General features: G+C 39.6%; 1 protein-coding gene across 2 annotated transcripts in view; it reads left to right on the top strand.

Annotated features, from left to right (window-relative positions):
• Positions 1 to 26,548, top strand: part of CUNH2orf42 (chromosome unknown C2orf42 homolog) — a 163,941-nt gene that overhangs the window by 62,660 nt on the left and 74,733 nt on the right. The window contains exon 9 of one of the 2 annotated variants that reach the window (XM_069068850.1): positions 21,179 to 21,797. The exons of the other annotated variant lie outside the window; for it this stretch is intronic. Coding sequence (XP_068924951.1) covers positions 21,179 to 21,228 — 50 coding nt within the window. The 3' untranslated portion in view covers positions 21,229 to 21,797. Of the gene's footprint in view, positions 1 to 21,178; positions 21,798 to 26,548 lie in introns of those variants that run through there. 2 annotated transcript variants of the gene reach the window in all.

Genomic DNA, 26,548 nt, shown 5'->3' with positions numbered 1-26,548 from the left:
GAGAGAGAGAGAGAGAGAGAGAGAGAGAGAGAGACTGGTGGACTATGAACTCATGGATACACAATGTATTGTCTCTTGCATTTAGACACTAGACAACTTTGCTTTGTAACCATGGTGATGTCAACCATTGAAAATTGTATTAAGAAATCACTTGATCCTTCTATCCAAAGTCATAGCTGACTTGAATAGTAAAATCAAGAGTAGAATCTAGGATCTATGACTGACAATTGCTAGATAAACTCCCTTTTTTCATCCCCCAAATAATTTTTATTGTCAACATTCTGGGCCCTAGTTGTCCTTCCCCTGTATAGTTTTGGTACTGGGGGTGGGGGGGGGCACCTCTAGTCATCCTGATCTGTATCTGGCCACTGTTGCCAGATGGCTCTGGAGGAGAAAGTGAGGCTAGTGACTTTGCACAGACCTCTCTCACTTAAATTCAATTGTATTTTTTATTTAATTATTTCTTCTTATTATTAATTTATTTATTTAATTGTATTTTAAAAATGCAAATTGCAAATTGCAAAAAATCTTCCTGATGTCATGGTCTTCTTCAAGAACGAAGGACAAACAACAACAAAAACAACAATTTTTGGTTCACCAGAACTGATCAGTGTTCTGGTTAGTGATAAGATTGACTTTGCATCCAGCTGGTGTGTCTTTGTGGATGATGGATAGATTCCCAATATGTTGGTGATTACCTCCCTCAGAGGGATGTTCCACATGGTTCATGATCAGGCCTTGTTCTTTTTGTTGTTCAGTTGTATCTGACTTTTTGTGATCTTATGGACCATACCATGCCAGTTCCTTCTATCCTCTTCTGTCTCTCAAAGTTTGTCCAAGTTCATATTCATTGTTTCCATGACTCTATCTATCCATCTCATCATCTGCTGTTCCCTTTTCCCTTTGCCTTCAATATCTCCCAACATCAGGGTCTTTTCCAATGAGTGCCATCTCCTCATTATGTACCCAAAGTATTTCAGCTTCAGTTTCAGTGTTTGACCTTCCAGTGAATAGTCTGAATTAATTTCTTTAAGTATAGACTAATTTGATCTCCTTGCTGTCCAAGGGACTTTCAAAAATCTTCTCTAGCACCACAATTCAAAAGTGTTGGCACAGTCCAACTCTCACAGTCCTGTATTGCTACTGGAAAAACCATAGCTTTTACTATATGGACCTTTATCAGCAAGGTGATGTTTCTGCTTTTTATTATGCTGGCCAGCGTTGCCACAGCTTTCCTTCCAAGGAACAAGTGTCTTTTAATTTCATGGCTGCAGTTGGTGTTTGTTGGCAGTGATCTTTGAGTCCAAGAATATAAAATCTGACACTGCTTCCATTCCTTTTCCCTCTCTTTGTCAGGAAGTGATGGGACCAGTTACCAAGATTTAGTCTTTTTGCTGTTAAGCTTCAAGCCAGCTTTTACACTCTATTCTTTCACCCTCATCACGAAGCTTCTTAATTCCTCTTTACCTTCTGTCATCAAAGTGGTATTGGCTTTAGCTAAGATTGTTGGAGTTGCTTTTAACTTTGTACTCATGGGAGGCACAACATCCCTTAAAGATAGGCTTATCAATGTGACCTCTTCCAGTAACGCCAATCTGTTTGCAGAGGAGGCCACTTTTCTCAAGCTTGAAGGTAGCTTTCCCTGTGCTTTCTTGGTTTAGCATTGTAAGAGATTACTGTGGCCTAGAGGCCAGATGTGCAGGCAAGCTTGTCCCCATCAGCAGGTACACAATGGGCAAAGAGCCAAGCTAGGCTTTCTTGCTCCAGTATATACGCTGACTAGCACGGATGCTTTTAGCAGCAACAAACAACGTTCTCTTCTTCCTAAACCAGTAAGGATCCCAGACCACCACTTTTAGAAGAGGAAGCCCTCTAGGGTTTTGTTCTTCATGATGTCTTTGGTGTTGCTGTGCATGTAGATGAAGTCAACAATTGAAGCTTGGTTGACCCCCTTTTTGTGCTTTATGTGGGTATGGAAGACCGCACCCTTCCTCTGATATCATCCAACCCTTTGTGTGTACTCTGAACTCTCTAGAAAAAGCAGTATCCCTTGTGAAGAAAAATTCCGTCCTCTTTTCGTTTTCATCAATGAACTCTCATGTGCCATCATACCAGATGAGAATAAAGATGACATTGCTTTCAATCAATCAATCAATAGGCATTTATTATGTGCTTTCTGTGTGCCAGGAATAGAAAAACAAAGAATGAACAATCCACACTTTTAAGGAGCGTATAATCTATTGGAGAAACTAAATGCACATATATAAGCATATGCAAAATAAATATAAAGAGAATAAGTCCAAGGTGGTTAGGGAGAAGGGACACTCCCAGCTTGGGGAAAGGGGATAAAGACAATGTCTTGAAGGAAGAGATTATGAGGCAAGGGAGAGCAGGGTGTGTAATCCAGGAATGAGTTATGGAGACTAGAAATGGAGTGCCATGTGTGTGAGGACCAGAGACAAGACCAATTGGACTGGATCGCAGAGTGTGTGAAGGGGAGCAATGAATGGTAAACCTGGAAAGACAGGTGAGGACCTGGTTGTGAAGGGAGTTAAAAACCAAACAAAGGGGTCTATACTTTATACTAAAGGCAATAGGGAGCCATTCGTGTTTAATGAGTAGAGGAAGCTCTACTCACATGGTCCCATATGGCTTTATTTGCCATTTGAGCACAGTGGATATTGTATTGACAGTTAAATTCTGACCCAAAAGAAACTGTTGGTTTTGTCTCACTTTGGTCATTGAATCCACTTGTTGTAACACGGGTCAGGCAGGGCTTTTTCTATTGTTGTTGTTCTTCCTGAGACAAAAGTGATGCCTCCTCAGAGGCTCTTTATGATTGTAAATATTTGCCCAATGACCTTGGTCCTCTGGGGTGCTCTTGAGCCTGGGAAAGACGTTGGCAGTATTGAGGGAAAGTGCTCCCCGTGAACTGGTTACTGCAGGAGCCGCTAACCAGGGGGAATATTTCATTACCCTGTTCTTTAACCATAGGCTCCTGGTGACATTCTCTCCTCTCTGGGTTTTTGTGACACTCCTGTCTTGTACCTGCCTGATGGGTTCTTCTCAGTCTCCTTGGCTCTGTCAGAGCACATGTCTGTCCTCTCTGCATTGTGGATGCTCACCAAAGCTCTTTTCTGAGCCCTCTTCTTTCTCTTTATACCTTTTTTTTCTTTTTGGAGGGGGGAAGGCAGGGCAATTGGGCTTAAGGGAATAAGCATTTATATAGCACTTACTGTATACCTGGCACCATGCTAAGTGCTTTATAACCATGTCCCATCGATATCTCAAATTTAGAATTCCCAAAACAGAACTCATTATCTTTTCCACTAAACATCCCGATCCTCCAAATTCCCATCTTTCTGTTGAGGGTATGCCTATCCTTCCATTCATCAAGGTTTGTGGCACAGAGCCATCCTTGAACCTTCCCTCTGCTTCCCTCCTTCATGTCCAATTATCTGGAGGCAACTAGATGGTCCAATGGATAGATCCAATGGGCCTGGATTCGGCAAGACCTTAAATACACATGAGTAAGTCTGTTTATTCTCTGTTTGCCTCCATTTCCTCATCTGAAATAATGGGAATAATGATAGCCTCTACCTCCCAGGGTTGTTGTGAGGATCAAATGAGATAATATTTGCAAAATACTTAGCACATAATAGATGCCATAGAGAAATGTAAGTTATTGTTGTTGTTATTGTTATTAGCTGATGAGTCTTTATAGCAAATGTCAATTCTGCTTCCTCGGCATCTCTCCAATCCATCCCCAGTCTCTTCACTGATATTGTCACCACCTTTGTTCAGGGCCTCCCCTCTTACCTTTCCCTTTTCAAATGTATGTGTACATTTTTTGGGGCCAATATTCTAAATGACAAGTTTAGAAGAAAAGTTAATGCTTTGTAGACTGTATAAGTTATGTAATCATTTCCTGATTGAACTCTTGAATTCTAGTTTTTTTCATTTTCTAATTTATCTTCTGACCAGTTTATAAATAATCTGCCTGAAGCACACGTCTGACCATGCCACTTCTGAGCTCAAGAAGCTTCAATAGCCTTTCTAAGAATTTTTCATAGGGTTACAGATTTAGAGCTGGACGGGACCCCAAAGGCCATTCTTTTCAACCACTTTATTTTACAGATAAGAAAGTTGAGACCCAGGGAAATGAAGTGGTTTTCTCAAGGTCATACAGGATATAAACATCAGAGGTGGCAGGAAGATCCAGAGTTTGTCTCCCACCTGGCCATCTCAGATCAGGTAGAAGATTTGTGAGGATGGGTTTCTGGTCTTTCAGTTTCTTCAGTTTCTACTGGCTTTTGAGGTCCCTTCTAGCTCTATATCCACGATACTGTGTAAGTACGTGCACACCCACATGCATGGAAACAGCCCACATTCTGGCCAACATTTTAAAAACAAAACCACCAAAGAGGAAATGATGAATGCCTTTCAAAACATTTGTTTTAGTATTGACGAAAGCAGTGTATCTAGGACAATCCTGCACATTTGCTTGGGGCCAGGCAGATGCATAGCATTCTCTGTGGCCCCGACTTGCATTGTGAGATATCAGAATGTCATTACAATGGACAAGTTTCAGTTCTGTGTTCTATTAATGGGATGCCATAAACCCAGGGTATAATTAGCACACTGAGCATGGTGGGAGTGTGCATTGCTGGAATTACCGTTTTCCCAGGACCTCTTTGAAGATATCCATTTAGGAATCTCTTGCTTTAATATGTCTGTTCCAATCTTAATTGGTGTGAGTGTGCTTGTCATTGTTCATTCCCTGTGTGCTATTCAGCTTAAGAAGCAACAGCTTTGGAAGTAATTGCATTAGGTATTTTCATAAGAATCACTTTATTCCACCAAGGAGGTAAAAGAACAAGGCTCAATTTGCCAACAATTCAACAAAAACATATTAAGCTTGTACTGTGAATGGAGTCCTGAGGTAGCTACTGGGGAGATTCAACATGAAGGTAACATATGGTCCCTGTGCTTCAGTCCTGGACAGATCTCTGCCCAGCAGGGAGAGCCAGCACATGCACTGGTAACTAGGATATAAAGTAATATACGATGAATACATGAGAGGAGGGGGAAACAAAGTGCTAGGTGAAATCCAAGTTGGAAAAGGCCATCAATGACTGTGTGGTGTGGTGATTAGAATATTAGACTTGGAGTCGTGAAAACCCAGGTTCAAATCCAACCTCTGACACTTGTTAGCCATATAAGGATAGGTAAGCTATGTGACCTCTCAAAGTTCCTTAACTCATCTATATAAAATATGGAAAATAAGGACTGAGGCAGCATAGCTCCAGAGGGAGAGGAACTGAGTTCAGATCTCACCTCTGAATCACATAGATTTAGAGTTGGTCAAGACCTTATAGGTTATTTCCTTCATTTTGCAGATGAGGAAGCTGAGGCCCAGAGATTTGAAATAACTTTCCAAGGTCACCCAGTTAGTAAGTGGTAGAATCAGAATTTGAACTCAGGCCTTCTGACTCCAGGGACAGCCTATTTTCCACTGCTCCATGCTAAAATCTGAATGTAAACACCTGTTGTTGGGATTTAGAAAGGATTGTTTCAGGGTTTCAACCATTTGCTTGAAAGATGGCAACTTTTCAGCACAAATTCTAGCTTCTCTCTTATCCTTTTACAACTAGGCAGTTCTCAAAACGAGGTAACTTACTAACCTTGGGCAAGTTATTTAGTATCTTTGGACTTCAGCTTCTTTATATGTAAAATGAGGGGTTTGAACCAGATTGCCACATGGGTCCCTTTTAACTCTATCATCCATTTTGAGGTTTTCTAAAAATGGAAAAAATCCACTGGTTTCATTGATTGGATAGTATGATCACCTGCTACTTAATTCATTCAGTTATGGTGAGTATGAAAGCATAAAATGTATATAAGGTGCTTTACAAACTTTAAAGAACAATATAAATTTCAGCTGAGTGATGTGAGTGATTGTGAGCCACTTAAGGGCTCGCTTTCTTCATAAGTAAAATGGGAATGATAATATTTGTACTATATAGCTCATGGAGGCAGGTGGATAAGTGACTCTGTAGATAGAGTGCTGGGCCTGGAGTCAGGAAGACCTGAGTTCAAGTCCAACCTCAGACACTTACTAGCTGTGTGACCTGGGCAAGTTATTTAACCTCTGTTTGTCTTAATCCACTGGAGAAGAAATGGCAAACCACTCAAGTGCCTTTGCTTTAAAAACGTCAAGGGCCTGATGCAACTGAACAACAAATATAACTCATGGTGTTATTGTGAAGAAGTTCCTTTGAAAACCTTAAACTGCTAAACAAATGTGAGGTATTATTATCATGGGAAGATTCATGGAGGAGGTGCAGGTGGCACAGGATAGGTAGGAATTCGATGCCAATTTAATGGCAGCTAGGTGGTTCAGTGGAGAGAGTTCTGGACCTGGAGTCAGGAAGACCTGAGTTCAAATCTGGCCTCAGACACTTAATAGCTATGTGACCTTGGGCAAGTATTTGCTCCAGTTCCTCATCTGCACAATGATCTGGAGAAGGAAATGGCAAACCACTCCAATATCTTTCCCAAGAAAATCCAAGATGAAATCACAGAGAGTTGGACACAACTGAAATGACTCCAAAGCAAGAAGAACAAAAGGAATTCAGAAAGCAAAGATGGAGTAACATATTCCAAACACAGGGGATAGGGTAAGCTTTGTCACATGGGTAGCAAAATATAGAGTATATTTGGAAGATGTCAAGTAATAGGATTTTTTTTTTTTTACTTTTGGAGGGCAATTGGGGTTAAGTAACTTGCCCAAAGTTACACGGCTAGTTTTTTGTGTGTGGATGTTAAGTGTCTGAGGCCGGAACTGAGCTCGGCTCCTCCTGACTCTGGAGCCGGCGCTTTACTCACTGCCCACCTAGCCGCCCTGTAATAGGATTTTCTTGTAGGATACTGTGTAATAGGAGGGTATATGGGACAAAGCTAGAAAAACAGGATAGTGACAAATTAGGGAAGAACTTAACTGCCATGAAATGGAATAAATGCTTTTGCTAGGAATTAATTGGATCTACTGTCTGTCTGCTAATGGGAAGCTCCTTAGTGGGGGCTCGAGTCCTATAATGTTAGGAGTGGGTATCTATAAGGTATCCCTTGAATCCTAGTGTAGCAGCCACTTTCTAGAACCCAACTCTTTAGTGTGCATGAAAATTGGGGGGTGGGACACCCCATAGGGGATGTTATATGTGTCTTGCTTTTGTTTATACTTTTGTTTTGCCTGTTTTTTTGGAGGGGGGAGGGCAGGGTGATTGGGGTTAAGTGACTTCCCCAAGGTCACATGGCTAGTAAGTGTTAAGTGTCTGAGGCCGAATTTGAAGTCAGATCCTCCTGACTCCAGGGCTGGTTCTCTATTCACTGTGCCACCTAGTGACCCCTTTTGTTTATACTTTTATCAATTATTATTCATTTTTAGCATTTTTGCTGCAAGTAAAAGATTCAATAGCTCATCAACTGATACTCCTTTTCCTGTCCTTCTGCCTACTCTCTCCTGTGCCCAGTTTTCCAGTCTTTTTGTACCTTACGCCTTACTACATACACCATGATTCAGTAATACTGGCCTCCTTGCTACTCCTTAAACAAGAGTCTCCATCTTCTGATTCTGGGCCTTTTCATTGCCTTGTCTCCCTTACCTGGAATGTTCTCCCTCACCTCTGCTTCCTGATTTCCTTCAAGTCCCAGGTAAAAAGCCCACCTTCTACAGAAATACTTTCTGAGTCCTTGATTCTAGTGCCTTCCCTCTGTTGATTATCTTCCGTCTCTCCTGTATATAACTTATTTGTACAGAGTTGTTTGCATTTTGTTTTCCTCTTTGAGGGCAATGACTGTGTCTTACCTTTCTTTGGCATTTAGCCCACTGTCTGGCATATAGTAGATTAGTAAATGCTCACTGACTGACAGACAGATATTCTTTCTTTCCTAAAAGTATCCTTAAATAAGTAACTTTGGAACAAAGAGGAATGTTTAATCTTCTTCTCCCCTACCACATCTGAGGAAGACTCTATTCAGCTCTGGTCTCCATACTTGGGGAATGACGTTGATAAACCTGAAACCTTCAAGGGAAGCATAACCAGGGTGGTAAAGGGCCTGAAGGCCACGTAGCTATGGTAGAGTAGTTAGACCCCTGGACTTAGAAGTAGGAAGAGCTAAGTTTGAACCCTTCTCTAATGCTGATAGCTGGGTGACCCTGGCCTAGTCATTTAACCTGTGTCAATCTCAGTTTCCTCATCTGTTAAAAAAATAATCAAATGGAAGTACACACACCTTGCAGGATTGTTTTGAGGACCAAATGGGATAACATATGTAAATCTTAAAGCATTATATCAATGATATTTGTTATCTGTTAAAAAATTATCTATGCTATATGAGAATGGCTGAAGGAAGTAGGGCACTAACCTAGAGGCCTGAGGAAGGGATGGGGAGAGAATGACTTGATAGCTGTTTTTAAGTATTTAAAGGCCTTTAATGTGGGAAATGGATTAAACTAATTGTTTGACCCAATCTGCAGAACTAGGAACAAGGAGTGGACAGTGTAGATTTACAGTGTTCCACCTGACATAAAGAAAACTTCCTAATTGTTGTTGTTCAGTGGTGTCTGACTCCTTGTGACCCTATGGACCATATAGCTCACTAGATGTGACTACCCCCTGTCTCTCTAAGTCTGTCAAAGTTCATTTTCATTGTTTCCATGACACTACTTATCTACCTCATCCTCTATTGTCCCCCTTTCATTTTTCCTTCAGTCTTTCCTAACATTAGGGGCTTTTCCAATGACAAAGAATTCCTAACAGTTAGTTACCCCAAAATAGAACAGGTTGCTCAGGTGGTAGTGAGTTGTCCATCAAAGGAAGTATTCAACTTTTTCATTTTCCCTAGGTATCCCTAGTAATCTCAGGATTCTGGGCCAAGGAAAAAGGGATATCTAACTCCATTCTTTACATATATGTATATCAGATAACTTGGGCTCAGGGCTTTTCCAACACTTCTCAAGTCCCATCATGGAGGCAACTATTTTTCTGGGAATGGCAAGAAGCCCAGCTGGGTGAGAACACAGAATGTATGACAGAGAGTAATATGCAGTATGTCTGGAAAGGTGGTCTGAATCCAGATTCTGAGGGACTTTAAGTCCTAACAGGGCCCCTGAGTCTATATGGCCATGGGAGTAACATAGTTAGAACCATGCTTAGAAAGATCGTCTCCTATAATGGTTTCATATCTTTACCTCTTACTTCTGCTTGCTGGAGCCTTCTTTCATGGAGGTTGGACTGACTCAGTGGTGCTAGTAAATGTTTAAGAACTGACTGAAAAAAAATGACAGAGAATGTACTTTTAAGTTTATAATCTGTATTAACATTTTCCCCAACACCTTAAGTTTAGACCTGTAGTGTCAAACTGAAACAGAAATGGGGGCCACTAAACTCCCAAAAGAACCTTTGCTAGTGACATATTAACCTAGAAAACCACATCTTAACATTATCTATGTTCTGTTGTATTTTTTTTACTTTTAAAAAATATTCCCCAATTACATTTTAAACTGGTTCACTCTGGAGTTGAGACCAGGGCAGCATGTTTGACACCTCTGGTCTAGATAACCAACAAAACAACAAATTGAGCCCTGATTTGTAGTATTTATCTATGAAAATTAGAAAATCAGCATCCTTCGATTAGTTGGTCACTAAGTTCCTTCCCAATGCTCAAATTCTATAATACTGTAAATCATGAAGCCAAATGAATGCTTATAGGTAACATATTCAACAAATTTTGGATTTAATAAAGGTCCACTAGAGATCATCTAGTCTAGCCCATTTACTTTTTTTTATTTTTATTTTTAAAGCAATTGGGGTTAAGTAACTTGCTCAAGGTTACACGGCCAGTTATTTCTGGGTGTGGTGCTAAGTATCTGAGCCCAGATTTGATCCCCAGGTCATCCCAACACTGGAGCTGGTGCTCTTACTCACTGAGCCACCTGGCCGCCCCTAGCCCCTTTGTTTTTGCAGATGAAGAGGCTGATGCCCACAGCAATGAGGTGACTTGCTAAGTGTCATACAGAAAAGCTGAGTCAAAGACCAGTCTCCTGATTCCAAATCCAGAACTCTTTCCACTCCATCACACTCCGGGCAAGGGTAGGTATATAAGATCAGGAACATTCCTAAGCACTGGGCTTGTGTTTTGGCAGGCATGTATGTTAGCTCTGAAAAGCCTGGAGACCATATGGAGATATCCACCCATTTCTCTGAGGCAGAAACATCATCCCTACTGTTTAATTACACAAAGCTCCCAGGTATTTGGCTGTCCTCCTCCTAGTCATTTGTGGCCCAATTCACTGTTGAAATCAGCAATTTTACAATGAGGAAGCTATTCAATTATGTATCTCTGGACCCCATGCCTACCTCCACTCTGTTATTTTTTAAATTATTGTCATTTTAAAAGAATGATTTGGGCAAATTACTTTCCCTCTCTGGACCTATAAAATGATAGAATATAATTAAATGATGTTTAACTCTCTTCTAAACCTAAATCCTATGATTCAATGGATATATGTGTTCTGTTCTCAATAGAAATAATCAGTGTAGTGCCTTGAAGGAACTTATCAACTCACAGAGTGTGTCCCCCAGAAGATCAGGTTCAGGGTGCTTTGTGGTAGTACATTCCTAATACAATCGCTAATAAGCCCCCGCTGATGTGTTTAGCTTTAATAGTCAACCAGAAGGCACAATTAGTTCAAAGCAAAGATATTTAATGAAGCAGTATAGTAAGCAAAGTAGCAACAAAATATTTTCCCTATGAATCTGGTGCTCCCTCTCCCACAGAATTAATAGGAAGAGTGGACATGAGGGATAGCCTATGCAAAGTTGGGTGGGCAACTAGGTGATGAATTCTTTGCTCATGGCCTTCCAAAAGATATGAAAAGAAATACAAAATGGTCCTTGGTCCCATGTATCTTCTTTCCTTTTCCACAATGATAGTAACAGAGTGGTGGAAAAGGGGATTGTAGATACCAAGAATCACACAGTTTTTAGACTTTCTATAAACATCTGCTTAGTTGTTTGGATTAGCTTATCTTATCTTAGCTGTTTTAATTCTATGTATGATATTCTGTCTAGTAACTAACAAGTGGACATTCTCCTGAAAGAACTGAATTGGATTAGTCTTGGCATTCTTGTTACAAAGGAAAGCAGAAGACAAAAGGAAGTTATGCCTAAATTTAAGGAGGGCTCACAGGTGATTTTTTTTGGAGAGGCAAATAAAGTAACTGGTCGTGTTAGTTTCACTGTACATCCGAAAGGCAATATGAAATATCAACTCTTGCGATGCCCGGTCATTTTGCTTTGTGGTGCTCATGATGAGCATTTGCAAAAGGAGCACTAGGAAGATAATTGTCAACATATGTTCCTGAGAATAAGGAGATACAGAAATTCTATAAAGAATTCAATAAGACCCTCCACATTAAATCAAGTGTGTACTTTAATATTTAGGGACATCACTGGAAAGGTGGTCATAGGCAACAAAAATGAAAAATATGTCGGAAAACATTGTTCAGGAAGAAGAGGTGAGAGAGGCCAAAGGTTGCAGGCTATACAGGAGCCCCAGACCTATCCACTGTGACTACTTTCTTCAAGAAGAGAGTCAGTAGGTTCTGGATATGACTAGCACTAAATAATATTATAAAAAAGAAAAAAATTGATTCTATAAAGAAAAGTATTACTGGGTTACCTATGTAGGACTCAATTTAGAATCAACTAATTATTTAGAGCTGTACCATTGACATGTTGAGCAAAAGATCAGCATCAATGTCAAAGAAGAAAAAAAATACAAAGATGTAGTATACAATTGAGACAACTCTAACCTGACCAATTTAAACAAACCAATGATGCAAAAAAGGAAAATGGATTAAGAACACCCCAATATGATATTGACACCAATGGATCATTTTATGATACTCCTAGTTACTAATGTTCCTTCCCTTCTCAAGTGATTGTGTATATACTTATTTACATATAGAATTTAAGTTTTTTTGAAGGCAGGGACTTAATTTGTTTTGTTTTTGTATTCTCTGTGCCTAATGTAGTGCCTCACACATAAGAGATGCTTAATAAATGTTTGTTGGGTTGGACTGGAAATACAGGTTGAGTTAGGTAGTCTCTGAGGTCCCAAACAAATCTGTGATTATGTGCTATAGGTAGATAGTGCAAGTATTAATAGCCCCATCTTACAGATAAGGAGACTGAGCCTCATTGACTTGCTCAAGGTTACAGCTAATAAAGTGCTAGAAATTATCTCCTGGTCTTCTAACTCCAAGTTAATTGCCTTTTCTATTATCCCATAGAACCTCTTTAAATATTGCTGTGAAAAAGTATAAGGGTTCCTACTTTCCAACAACGAATGTAAAAGGCTTTACTGTAGTCAATGAAGCAGAAGTAGATATTTTTTTCCCCTGGAACTCTCTTGCTTTTTCCATAATCCAGTGAACGCTGGCAATTTGGTCTCCAGTTCTTTTGCCTCTTCAAAAAGCAGCCTCCACTTCTGGTAATTCTTGGTTCACCTAACTCACAGAATTTTAAGCATAACTTTACTGAATGTGAAAAGAGTGCAATTGTTTGGTGATTTGAACATTCCTTGGCATTGCCCTTTAGGATTGACTCAAAAACAGATCTTTCCTAACTCAGTGACTGCTGCTGTGTTTTCCAAATTTGCTGGCATATTGAGTGCAACACTTTACCAACATCATCTTTCAAGATTTTAAATAGCTCAGCTGGAATTCCATCACCTCCACTAGCCTTATTGTTAGTAATACTTCCTAAGGCCCACTTGACTTCATTCTCCAGGATGTCTGGCTCTAGATTAGTAACTGCACCATTGTGGTTATTGGTGCTGTTAAGATCTTTCCTGTATAGTTCTTTTGTGTATTCTTGCTATCCCTTCTTAATCTCTTCTGCTTCTGTTAAGCCACTGCCATTTTTATCTTTTATCATGCCCATTTTTGCATGAAATTTTTCCTTGCTATCTCTAATTTTCTTTTTTTTACCATTTAAAATTTATTTCTTTATAGTTTTCAACACTCACTTTTATAAGATTTTGAGTTCTAAATTCCTCCCCCCTTCTTCCTCTCCTCCCTCCCCAAGATGATGTGAAATCTGATATAGGCTATACATATATAATCATATTAAATGTATTTCCAAATTAGTCATGTTTTAAAAGAATCAGAACAAAAAGGAAAGACCACGAGAAAGAAAGAGAGAAAATAGTATGCTTCAATCTGCATTCAGACTCCATAGTTCTTTCTTTGGATGTGGATAGCATTTTCTATCATGAGTCTTCTGGAGTTGTCGTAGATCATTGCATTTCTGAGAAGAGCTTAGTCTATCAAAGTTGGTCATTGTACAATGTTGCTGTTACTGTGTACAATGTTCTGCTGGTTCTGCTCACTTTGCTCAGCATCAGTTCATGTAAGCCTTTCCAGGTTTTTCTGAAGTCTGCCTGCTCATCATTTCTTATGGAACAATAGTATTCTGTTACATTCATATGCAACAACTTGGTCACACTCATTTCCCAACTGATGGGCATCTCCTCAATTTCCAATTCTTTACCACCACAAAAAGAGCTGCTACAAATATTTTTTCTACATTTGGTCCTTTTCCCTTTTTTATGATCTCTTTGGGATACAGACCTAGTAGTGGTATTGCTGGATCAAAGCATATGCACAGTTTTATAGCCCTTTGGGCATAATTCCAAATTGCCCTCTGGATCAATTCACAACTCCAGCAGCAATGCATTAGTATTCTGATTTTCCCACATCTTCTCTAACATTTATCATTTTCCTGTTTTGTCACATTAGCCCATCTGATAGGTATGATGTGGTACCTCAGTATCTCCAATTTTCTTGAAGAGATCTGGTCTTTCCCATTTTGTTATTTTCTTTTATTTCTTTGCATTGCTCACTTAAGAAAATCTTATCTCTCCCTGCTCTTCTCTGGAATTATGCATTCAGCTGGGTATATCTTTCCCTTTCTCTTTTCGCTTTTCCTTTCTGTCTTCCCTCAGCTGAAAAGCTTAGGCCAATGCAAATACTCCTGAGGATGGGCCTTCAGAGGCTTACCACATGGTTTCTATTGCTACTAGGGAAACTCTGGAGTGAGGTTTAAGTTGACCCTTAATTGGTTCCTAAAGCCACAGTAATCCAAAAGAAATCTCATCTCCTTGTCACCCAAACCAGGTTGAATGACTCTTCCTATTTCTCAAATCCCTTCTCCATGCAGCTGCCAAAGTATAAATGCATAGTGATGATCTGATCTTAAAAAGATCTGATAAATGGTGCAAGGATATAAATAGGCAGTCTTCAGAGGAAGAAATCCAGACTATCAACAATCATGTGAAAAATGCTCTAAATCACTTTCTAATGCTCAAAAATGCTCTAAATCAATTTCTCAGGCTATTTCCTTTGTATCTGACCTTGAACCATTTACAAGATCCTTGGCTTGGCATTTGAGACCCTCCATAACTTGACTCCAACCTACCTTTGTAGCTTTATTTCACATTACTCACCATCACATTCTATGTTCAAATATTTAAGTGTATACATATTGTGTGAAAGGAGCTGTGTTTTCACCAAACCATGTTATTACCTATTTCCTGGTCTCCATCTGATCTTTTCTTACTTCATGCATTGGATAGGATGCCTCCTTCAGCAGGAATAAATTTCCTACTTTTTGTTGTTCAGTCATTTCCATCCTGCCTAATTCTTTGTGACCCCATTTGGGGTTTTCTTGGCAAAGATACTGGAGTGGTTTGCTGTTTCCTTCTCCAGCTCATTTTACGGATGAGGAAACATGTGACTTGCCCAGGGTCACACAGCTAAGTAAGTGTCTGAGGTCAGATTTGAACTCAGGATGATGTCTTCCTGTAGTAGTAATGAAATTTGAAGATCCCTTTGTATTGGCAAGCTAAGAGGTACTTAGCACCTCATTTCAAATTAAGCCTCTGTTAAAGAAACAGAAGATATGATCCCCTGTTGCTGATGTAACAGGAAGGGGCTGAATAGGGAGGAGCTATATTGTATTAAAGGAAGAGCACAAGCTGGACAGTCAGAACTTCTTGGGATAAGTTTCATGGAGGCAGAGCAGCTGCTGCCAGGGGGAGAGAGAGAGAGAATTTCTCTCAGTGAGCTTCTGAAGGCTGGGCTGCTGCCGCTGGACTGGAATTTCTGTGGAGAAAGTGATTTTGCTTTTGAGAATGGGAGAAAGCGATTCTGATTTTGAGAATGGAGCTGCTGAAGACTTCTAAGGGCTAGATGGAGCTGCTGAGGACTTTGGAGAGTCAGCTGGAGCTGCCAGAGGAAGCATGGTGGTGGTATAGGTACTTTGTCTGTCTGTGGCTTTGGAACAGAAACTGTGAAGGACTTGAGGTGGACTGGATACTGTGAGCTTCAATATGGAGCAGGAACTGCATGGAGAGCTGGACAAGGAGCTGGGAGCTGTCTGCCTTTGAACTCAGGTGGCAGTTGGTTAGATTTGGGTGGGAGCTGGGACCATGGAAGAAGAGCCATGGAAGCTGAAAGCCTGCCCTGAGTCAAGATGAAAAGACCTCTCTGTGGATACTGAGTAGTGACTGATGAAATTGTAACTTACTTGTGACTGAGGGGTGGATGGCCTATGTATTTTCCATTACTCCTTAAGAGGGTACTGAGTAGTGACTGATGACTGAGTAGTGACTGATGACTGAGTAGTGACTGATGATTGAATAGTGACTGATTTGTAACTTACTGTGTCCCATGGGTGGAGGACTTTGACCTTTTGTACTTTGTTTCCCAAGGATGATTGAATGATTGAGTTATTAAATGATTGCACTTTGTTGAAAATTATGCGACCACTTGGGTGAAAACTGTGTGCACATTTTAATGATAAGTTGTTGAGTTGTGATATGATGAATGCTGTATTTTAATTCTCTGTGATAAGTTGTAACATTGTGAATGCTGTACCTTGATTTTCTGTGAATGTTTTGTTCTGATTTATTACTGAATAAATAGAGAATTCACTACACTATGTAATCAGAACCTTGAAAGCTATTCACAGCAGTAGTCCTCTGGAAAGCTGCTCATGCTTGGCTTTACAATTCCTGACTCCAGGCCTAGAACTCTATCTACTCTATAGCTCCCTACTTATCATTGTCTGTTAAAATCCTTTTCTTCCTTTAAGGCCCAGCAAAGAAGTTATCTCTTTTATGACGTCTTCCCTGATTCTCTCCAGCTAAAAGTTATTCTTCTCTCAGAATTTCCTAGTGCACTTTGTCTGCATTTTACTTTAGCTCCAATCAGCTACCTTATATTTTATACATCTGTGTATAATGCTTTTCTTTTATTGGTTTGGAAGCTTTTTGAGGGCAAGAAATGTATCATTTTTTCATATTTATATCCTCATGTATGAAGAATAATGCCTTAGCAGTAGTGGGCACTTGCTGAATGACTGATTTGAAATGAATTGTATTTTGGATGAAAGGGGAGGGATGAGAGACTTCATTCCTTCCTTACCTTTGCCCTCTCTCTCTATCCTATCCCCTCTGTAATTCATTTATTCTTTATTTTTTCTTTTAAGCTTTAAAAAGAAATAATCTGTCCAGCCCACTACTCCACTCCATCCCCACTAAGATTAAAAACCCCAACAACCCAATCCCTCAATACATATCTGTATAACCTGACAAAACAAATCCCCTCATTAGCAATGTTAAAAAATGTATCTCTGCATATTAAATTCATTACTTCTCTGTCAGGAGATAAGTGGGGTGTTTCATCTTTATTCCCTTGGACTTGTGGTTTATCATTGTATTGATCAGAGTTCTAATGTCTTTCAAAGTTGCTTTTATTTATAATGTTGCTATCACTGTATAAATTGTTCTTCTCATTCTGATTGCTTTACTCTGTATCATTTGATAGTGATCTTTCCAGTTTCCTCTGAAATTTTCCACTTCATTATTTCTTATGGCACAACAACACTCTATTTCATTTATACTGTATACCACAATTTGTTTAGCTGTCCCCCAATAGGAGGACAAGCTACCCCCCTACTTTAGTTTCCAATTTTTAGCTACAACGAAAAGAGCTCCTACACATATTTTTGTACATATATAGCCTTTTCCTCTTTGATTTCTTTGGGGGGTATAGGCCTAATAGAGGTATAGCTAGGTCACAGGCAATGCAGTTTGGTAACTTCCTGGGAATAGTTCCAAATTTCTTTCCGGAAAGGCTGGACCAATTCACAGCTCCATCAACAGTGCATTATGGTACCTGTTTTCCTCAGCCCCTCAACACTGGTAATTTTCTTCTTTTGTCACCTTTTCCTGTCCTTTTAAAGTGTGTGGTGGGAACTCAGAGTTGCTTTAATTTGCATTTCTATAATTATTAGTGATTTAGAACATTTTTACATGATTGTTGATAGCTTGGATTTCTTCCTCTTAAGACTGCTTATTTATATCCTTGGAACATTTATCCATTAAGGAATAGCTCCTAGCAGAGATTTAAATTTAATTTCACCAAACATTTATTAAGTACCTACTTATGTGTTTAGTCACTGGGTTCCAGGCTGAAGAAGGGACAAAGATTAAATATAGGATATGAAACATAGACAGATTATTGTAATACAAAAAGTATACATGATAATGAACGAAAAACCATTTTTTATGTTCTTAATTATATATAAGCCCTGTTAAGTGCTGGGCATACAAAAAGAAAAGGTGATATAGTCCTTGCTCTCTGGGAGTTCATTCTAATTAAGGGAGAAAACACATATAACAAAATTCAGCTGATGGGGCAGAAGTCCAGCTTGGCCCAGAAGTTCAAAGGGTAGAGCACTGGGCTGAGGGTCAAGGTCCAATGTCCTTAGGTTACCTAAGTAGGGAAGATGCCAGTGTTTGGGGATGATAAGGCCTACAGGATCTTCAGGGACAGTGGCAGATTGGATAGTAAGGCTATGTTCATGATCTGATCAGGACTGGAATCTCATGTAATCTAAGCCCTGTGTGCAGTCAAGCAGTTGTGAACTGGGAAAGTAAAGGGTGGAGGGTGCCCCCCAGTGGCAGTAGTGAAAACGGGGATTAGTGTGTCCCCTGTGCTGGCACATGCCACCACATAAGTGGATAGGAAAGTTCTATCTATGTAAGGAAGGGCAGAGAGGGGAAGTGTCATTATTTAATGAGTACTGGGATATAAGGAACTTCATGGAGAAGATGGCATTTGATCTGTTCCTTAAAGGGTGAGTAGGCTTTTGACAGGTAGAGATTAGGGAAGGGTTGGGAAAGGAGATATTCAAGGCTAGTGGCTCAAACTTTTTGGGCTCAGGACCCTTTTACACTTTAGAAAATAAAATAGATAAAATGTTAAAATATTTATCAATTCATCTAAAACTAACGATTACATTATTACATGTTATTGTAAATAACATTTTTTGTGTGTGAAAAAAACAGTATTTCCCCAAACAAAAAAAAATTAATGAATGGCATTATTTCATGTATTTTTGCAGATCTCTTTAATATCTGGCTTAAGAGAAAACAGCTGGATTCTCACATCTGCTTTTACATTAAATTTGTTGTGATGCCGTTTTGGTTGAAGTATATAAAGAAAATCTGGCATCATAGACATGGAATTGAAAAAGAGAAGAATATTTTAACAGGCAAATAATGTCCAAGTATTAAAACAGTTTTGATCTCTTTTGACTTCATAAACCCTCAGGGATCTGTGGACCACACTTTGAGAACCTTTGTCCTAGAAAACAGAGTAAAGAAAGGTACTTAGGTGGGAAAGCAGAAGATGTGTATGTGGTATCTGGGAAATGATAAATTCACCTTGGCTGGAGCAGAGTAGTGTGAAATAAGACTGGAGAGAGGGGCAGGAAGCAGATTATGGAAGGCTTCAAGTGTCAGAATAGTAGGGGGTCATTGAATGATTTTGAGACACGATTGAAGGAAGGACAAATGTTGGCATAAGAAGTAGGATCATAGAACTAAGCATAGGAAAAGACTTTAGTGATAATGTTGTCCCAGATCTACATCTTCTAGATGAGGATACTGAGGTTAGGAGAGATTAAATGATTTCCCTAAGGTCCCTCTTTGTAGTGTATAGCAGAGCTGGGACTTGAATCCAGCCTTTTTCTCTAAATCCATGGTACTCCACTATGCTTAATTTGTCAGTGCTGTAAAAAGTGCTTTTATTGCTTAATGGTTTCTTGTCTTTGCTGATACCCAACACTTTTCACACACATGCTCAGAATAGTAGAGTCACGGAACCTCAGGCCATCTCATTTTTTTTTTCCTTTTTGGAGGGGAGATGGTAGGGCAATTGGGGTTAAATGACTTGCCCAAGGTCACATGGCTAGTGTGTCAAGTGTCTGAGGCATGATTTGAACTTAGGTCCTCCTGACTCCAGGGCCAGTGCTCTATTCACTGTGCCACCTAGCTGCCCCATCATTATTTCTTATACTGTGTTTCCCCTATAATAAGACCTATCCCGAAAATAAGCCCTCCCCTTACTGTGTAAGATTCCTCTAAAATAATCCCTCCCCTGAAAGTAAGCCCTATTGAGATTGCTACTGTAGTGAAGGTGATCCCCTGCGCTACATGCTATATTACAGTACCCTCTGTATGCACCGTCCCCCCCCTGCCCCTGGTGAAACGCACGCTGCTCTCCGAGCTGCATCCAATCAGAGCTGCAGCAGTGAGCGCGTCATCCTGTTCTTTATTGAATAAAGGTACATTTTTTTGTTCACATTTACCTGTTTATTAAAATTGCTGTCAATGTTCATTAAAATAAGCCCTCCCCTGAAAATAAGCCCTCTGGTGTTTTTCTATCCAAAAAAATAATAAGACAGTGTCTTATTATCGGGGAAACACGGTAGCACCATAGTGCTCCATCACAATCATGTGCCACAACTTGTTCAGCCATTCAGCAATCAAAAAGCATTCCTTAATTTCCAATTCTTTGCCACCACAAAAGAGCTGCTATTAATATTTTTGTACAAATGGATCCTTTCCCTTTCCCTTTGATCTCTTTGGGGTGTAGGCCTAATAGTGGTGTTGCTGGGTCAAAGGGTAAGCACAGTTTTATAACCCTTTGGACATAGTTCCAAATTGTTTTCCAGAATGGTCGAATCAGTTCACAACTCCACCAAAAGTTCATTAGTATAATCTATTTTCCCTCATGCCTTCTAGAATTTCTCATTTCTAATAGGTGTGAGGTGGTACTTTAGAGTTGTTTTAATTTTCATTTCTCTAATCAATAGTGATTTTGAACATTTTTTCATATGACTATAGACAGCTTTTATTGCTTCTTCTGAAAACTTTTTTGACCATTTATCAATTGGGGAATGACTCATATTCTTATAAACTTGACTCAGTTTTCCATATATTTGATAAATGAGGGCTTTATCAGGGAAACTTACTGTAAGTCCCCCCCCCATTTTCTGCTTTCCTTCTAAACTTGACTGCATTATTTTTGTTTGTGCAAAGCCTTTCTAATTTAATGTAATCAAAATCAATCTATTTTATCTCCTGTAATGTTCTCTGTCTCTTATTTGGTCATAAATTCTTCCCCTATCCATAGATCTGACAGGAAAACCATTTCATGCTTTTGGGTTTGGAACTAAAACTGTGGTCTGTAGGAGCTGAGCTAAACTGTGAACCTAATCTTCTTCCCCTCCCAAGAGACTGAGGTGATAAATATGAGGGGGAATTATATCATGGAGTAGAGAAAGTTTGCATATTTGTGATTATTGAGATTTTTATGATCTTTTCAAAATATGTGATATTTTAAAGTAAATCTTCCTTCATAAAAGTGAATCTAATTATTAGTGACTAAGTGGAAATGGGGTACTGGGGCCAATCTCCTACAGTTGAGGGAACAACATTGGTGAGGGGCTGGAGTCATTTGCAGAGAGCCTAGGTACCCCCCTCCCCAACACACACCTTAATCCCTTACAGGGAAGAGTGGAAATATCTGTGTTACACATGTAACATGTAGTATGTTAATATGATAAATTCAAGTGATACACATACAAAAGTGAAGACAGTCTCTGCCCACAAGAAGTTTCTATTCTAATGGGGTAGACAAAACATCTAGATGAGTGGTGGCCAGGAATGACTCTGTGGTCTGCCTCTTGTTTTCCAGTTATCCAATTCTATTTTTCCTGCTGGAAGCAGCCCTGGACTTGGTTTTAGAGGATCTCAGTTCACATCTCTGCTCTCATACTAGCCCACCAACTCTACATTATATGAAACCACCAGGGCACCTTGGGTGAGATCTGAAACTTGTACCTGCTAATGTAGTAGGGTCCAGAGAAGGCTTCATCCCTTTTTTTTAAAAAATATTTTTCCAATTACATATAGAACCAATTTTAATTCATTTTCTAAAAATTTTGAGTTTCAAATTCTGTCTTTCCCACCCTCTTCTCCTTGCTCCTTGAGAAAGCAAGCAATTTGATATAGGTTGTACCTGTGCAGTCACGCAAAACATATTTCCATATTAGTCATGTTGTGAAAGAAAATGCAGACAAAAAAAAAACAACCCAACAACAAACCAAGAAAATGAAAGTTAAAAAAAGATGTTTCAATCTGCATTCAGACTTCATTAGTTCTTTCTCTGGAGGTGGATAGCATTTTTCTTCATAAGTCCTTTGGAATTGTGTTAGATCATTCAAGCCTTTGTTCTAACTCCTGTGACTTGGTGTATCACAAAATAAATCTCTCTGCGCCATGGAGAGTATACATTCCTGGTGCTAAAAACATGTTGAATAAGAAATCTTATTTAAAGGTAACTCTCACTGTTTCCTCATTGCCTCTGTGTATAACACTCTAGATTTGCCTTGTCTGCCCCAAGGCTCTGCTTAGTAGAATGTAAACTCCTTGAAGGCAGAAACTAGTTTTGTTTTCATCTTTGTATCTTCAGCCCTTAGTTTGTGCTTGGCACATAATAGGTGCTTAATACATACTTGTTGAATTGAACTGAACTGATGTAAAACTTTAAGCAATAGTGAGATAGAAAGTCAAGCACTGGATAATTCACACACGGGATGAGCCTAAGCATAAACAATTGAATTAAACACAGGGTGTGTACACATACACACACACACACACACAAGCTTTCTATCATCTTTTTTCCCCCTGCAGTGTTTGTGTAGTGCCAATGCAATATTCACAGCACCCACAGTCACTATAAATATACCTGCATGGTGCTCAATCACAGAATATGACAAACTCATCACATAGAAGACAGAAGCAAAACATTTATTCAGACACCAGAAAACCAAATCCCAAAACCAGTATGCCAATTCCATCATTGTAGCAAAGAAGTTAATAAGCCATAACAGCACAGAGTTATAACAACATAATAACAACATAACACCACACCATCCTTTAGTCTCCCCACAAACCAATGTAAGACCAATATTAACTCACATGCCTATCTGTCTCCCTGGGAAGCATGCTGTCCTCCCAACCCTCTAGCTCTGACTCCCAGCTTCCTGTGGGCTCTGCTCCACCCTTCAGCAAACTCCTCCCACCACAGGCTCCATGTGATTACATTCAGCCTATTAGGAGGCAGAGTATATTTTCAAAGCAGGGAAGGTCTTTAAATTCCCTTAGGCTTATTAAGGGACAAGGAAGATCTTCAAATTCCCATTACCATTACAGTTTGGGGAATGAGGTGAGGCTTCCTGGCATTGGTGGAATGGATGCTGACTTGATATTCTGGACTTATGTAAGGGGCAAAGTTGGTACCAGAACTTCTGGGGGGAGAGATGTATAAGTCATTTCAGATGCTTTTTGGGAGATAGACAAGTAGAGGGATATTGGAAGCTACAGCTATGTAGGGGAAACTGGCTCCTCTTCCTGATTTCCAGATTGCCTCCCTATAATCTCTGAAGGCTTTCCTCTTGGGTGAGATTCAGGGTCTTTTGGTCTGAGCTGAGATCTCATTTTACTCCTAGGGAGGAGCTCATTCACCTTTCTGCTTTTTGGTATATTCTAATCTGTAGAACTTCTCCAGTTTCTAGTTGCTTTTGGGATAAACTAGTCTACTTAAATTCACTATTTGTGGTTTTGTGTTACCAGTATTTGGTGGGAAGGAGTTATGTTGCAAGTGTAAGCTGAGAGGTAGTGACCGGGGAAGGGGCTTTCTTTATGAACCCCTAAAATTATACCTTTGATGAGATATATCTGAGGGCAGGACAGATAAATAGAAATCTAGCCCAATACGCCTTTTGAACTAGGTGAGTGAAGGAGCAAGCTTGCTTAGCCAAGAACCTTTGTCTTGTTTCCCCTCAAGGTCAAAACCTTAGTTTCATTTGAAGAGGGGTAAGCCAAATTCCAGAGATGCCTGTTCATGCTGTCCATGAGCCATGTCTATACATTTGGTCAACCCATGTGGACATATCTGTCTTACATGGGAAAACATCTTAAACACACATATTTGCCTTTTCCTAATGTGAGACAAAAAAGGTTATGAATTATGGAGACATATGCCTTCTTTTACCCATTGGTAAGAGCAAAGGGAAACTGGTTCCCTAGTTACTCTGCAAGCAGTAAAAATTGAAAATTAAAAAAATACAATATCTTAATGTTGGAAGGGCTCAGAGCAATTGTACAAATATTGCGATCCTATAATCTGGCCCACACATTCTATGAATGATGAAGCTGACACCCGGAGAAGATAGTGATCTTTGTTCCTGTGGGTTCCCAAATCTACATATCCAGCCTTAATCTCTCTTCTAAACTCCAATCATGTATCACCAACTGTTTATTGGACATTTTTTACTGCATGTCTCAAAGATATCTCAAATTCAACATGTCTGAAACATCTTTTCCCCAAAACCTTCCCTTCTTCCCAACTTTCAAATTACTGGTAAGGGCCCCTCCGTTCTCCCCATCACCCAGGCTCACACCTGTCATGCCATCTCAGACTCTTCAATTGCACCTACTCCACATATCAATCTGTTGTGAAATCCTGTCATCTCTCCCTTTACATGGCTTCTCTTTTGTGTGTATCCTCTCCATTCATGGAGTCGCCACTCCAGAACAAAAGCCCTCATTGGCCCTTGCCTGAACAAGAGCCTTCTGCTTGGTTTCCTGTCTCAAATCTCTCCTTGCTCTGCTCCGCCCTCCACAAACTCACCAAAGTGATTTTCCTAAAGAGTAGATCTGGCCATATTATGTTCCTCTATTCAACCTCCGTGGCTCCCCATTGCCTCCAGGATCAAATATAAAATCCTGTTTGACTTTAAAGCTTTTCACAACCCAACTTCTTCCTGTCTTTCTACTCTTATACCTCCCCCCTCTCCATATACTCTACAACACAGCTGCACTGGCCTATTGTTTGCTATTTCTTGCACATGATATGTCATCTTTCAACTCTGTGTCTTTTCACTGGCTGTCCCCAATTCCTGCAATACTCTTCCTTTTGATTCCAACCTCCTGACTTCCTTCAAGACTCAACTCAAACATTACCTTCTTTATGGATATAGTTTTATATATATATATATATATATGTGTATCACATACATATATAATATCTATATCCATGTGCTATTCTATAGCATGTTGTCTCACCTATTAGAACATGAGCTCCTTGAGGGCAGGACCAGAGTCTTTGCCTTTCTTGGTATGGCTCTTAGCATAGTGCCTGGTACAGAAGTGCTTAATAATTGCTTGTTGACTGACTGATTTGCCCAAAGATCACACAGTAATTTAGTGGCAGAGTCTACACTTGTATTGTGTTCTTCTGACTCTAAGTTTACAATGTTAAGAAGGGAAGGGAAGCCACCATGAAGAAAAAGTTGTTACACTGTTCTCTCCCCTGTCAAAGTATACAAGTAATTCTCTTTCCTCCCCTGCAGGGGCGATTCTGTGTGAGGATACCATGAGGTCATTGGATTTTGAGCAGAAAGGGATTTCTGCAATTGCCTAGTTCAGCCTCTTCATTTTAAAAGGAGAGCTTTATTGACATCAGCCTTTTGTTTTTCCATCATAGCTATTTCTGGATATAAAGGCTGACACTGAATACTGCCCACCTATCCAATGAGCTCTCTATTGTAACAAAGAAAAACAGCTGAATACGACCAAATGCTGGATAATGTACAGTATTGCACACCTGTAATTCCTTACCTCCTTATTAAAAAGAGAGAGGTATATTTCCTTATCAGTTCTCCAGGGCCAAAATTAGTATTTCAAATTACGCAGAATTTGACTTCCTTTTCACATTCTATTCATTGACATTGTTGTTGTTCATGGTTCATTTTTCAGATAGGGAAACTGAGGCACAGAGAGGGGAAGTGACTTGCTTGAAGTCACAGAGGTATTATGTGGCTGAGCCAGGTATTTTTAATGACAGTTGCAATTCTCTTTCTATTATGCCATAATTCTGATTTTTGATATGTAGTATTTGCGTCACCAGGCAGCTATGTAGCTCAATGGATAGAATGCTGGGCCAGAAGTCAGGAAAGACCGAGTTCAAATCTGGCCTCAGACACTTACTAGCTGTGTGACCCTGAGCAAGTCACTTAACCTTTGTTTGCTTTAATCTACTGGAGAAAGAAATGGCAAACCACTTTACTATCTTTGCCAGGAAAACCCCATGGTCCATGGGGTCACCAAGAGTTGGGCATGACTGAACAACAAGAACAGCAACAAAACTTATGTTGTCATCACCTTGGAGGTAACTTGGCTTTGAAAATGATTTCCTTTCACTTAGACATTAATTAATAAATTGCCTTTTAGTTTCCATGTAGACCTGTACCTTGTGCTCATAATATCTTCATTTAGTTCTCATGTCACGTCCTGCTCCTTAAATGAACTGTCTTCCTAAATTTTCTGAAGGTTCTCTATAACCAATAGTGTAATCATTTTTTGCTAACTGTCCTAAAAGTTCCTGAAGAAAATACATTCCTTGATTTTTCCATTAGATCCAATTTAACACAATCTAACTGGGTGATATCTTTCTTATGTATCTTTTCACTGGATTCATCAGAGTGACTGTTGAATCTCCTCTCTTGGCAGAGGGACAAGGTCTAGGAATGAAAAATGAAATGAAAACCTGCCCATTTTTCTACTTTATGAAATCACAGGATTGGTATAGGAGGAAAAAAAAAGTCCTAAACTTTTGTAATCAGGAGACCTGGAGTCAAGTCCTGAGTCTTTTATTTACTAGCTCTGAGACCTTGGGCTTTTAAAATTCTCTTTAAATCTCAGAGTTCTCTGATCTGTAAAATGGGGGCAATAACACTTTTACTACTTATCCCATGGGATTATTGTGAGCAAAGTGCTTTGTAAACCTTCAAGGGCTAGAAGAAATGTGAATGACTATTTTTACTTGTTGACAGCTTTTTAAAAAAATGTGAAAACTACTATTCAGAATACATTTCCAGATTCTCCATTAATGATGAGAAACAAGAGGAGAGAGGAAGAGGAGAGGAGGAGGAGGAGGAGGGGGGAGAGGAGGGGAGAGAGAGAGAGAGAGAGAGAGAGAGAGAGAGAGAGAGAGAGAGAG

The sequence above is a fragment of the Petaurus breviceps genome, unplaced genomic scaffold (genome assembly GCF_028583685.1).
Source record: "Petaurus breviceps papuanus isolate PSGF00001 unplaced genomic scaffold, PetGlider_PUasm1.0 90775, whole genome shotgun sequence".
Lineage (NCBI taxonomy): Eukaryota > Metazoa > Chordata > Mammalia > Diprotodontia > Petauridae > Petaurus > Petaurus breviceps.
This window is presented reverse-complemented; position numbering and strand designations above follow the sequence as displayed.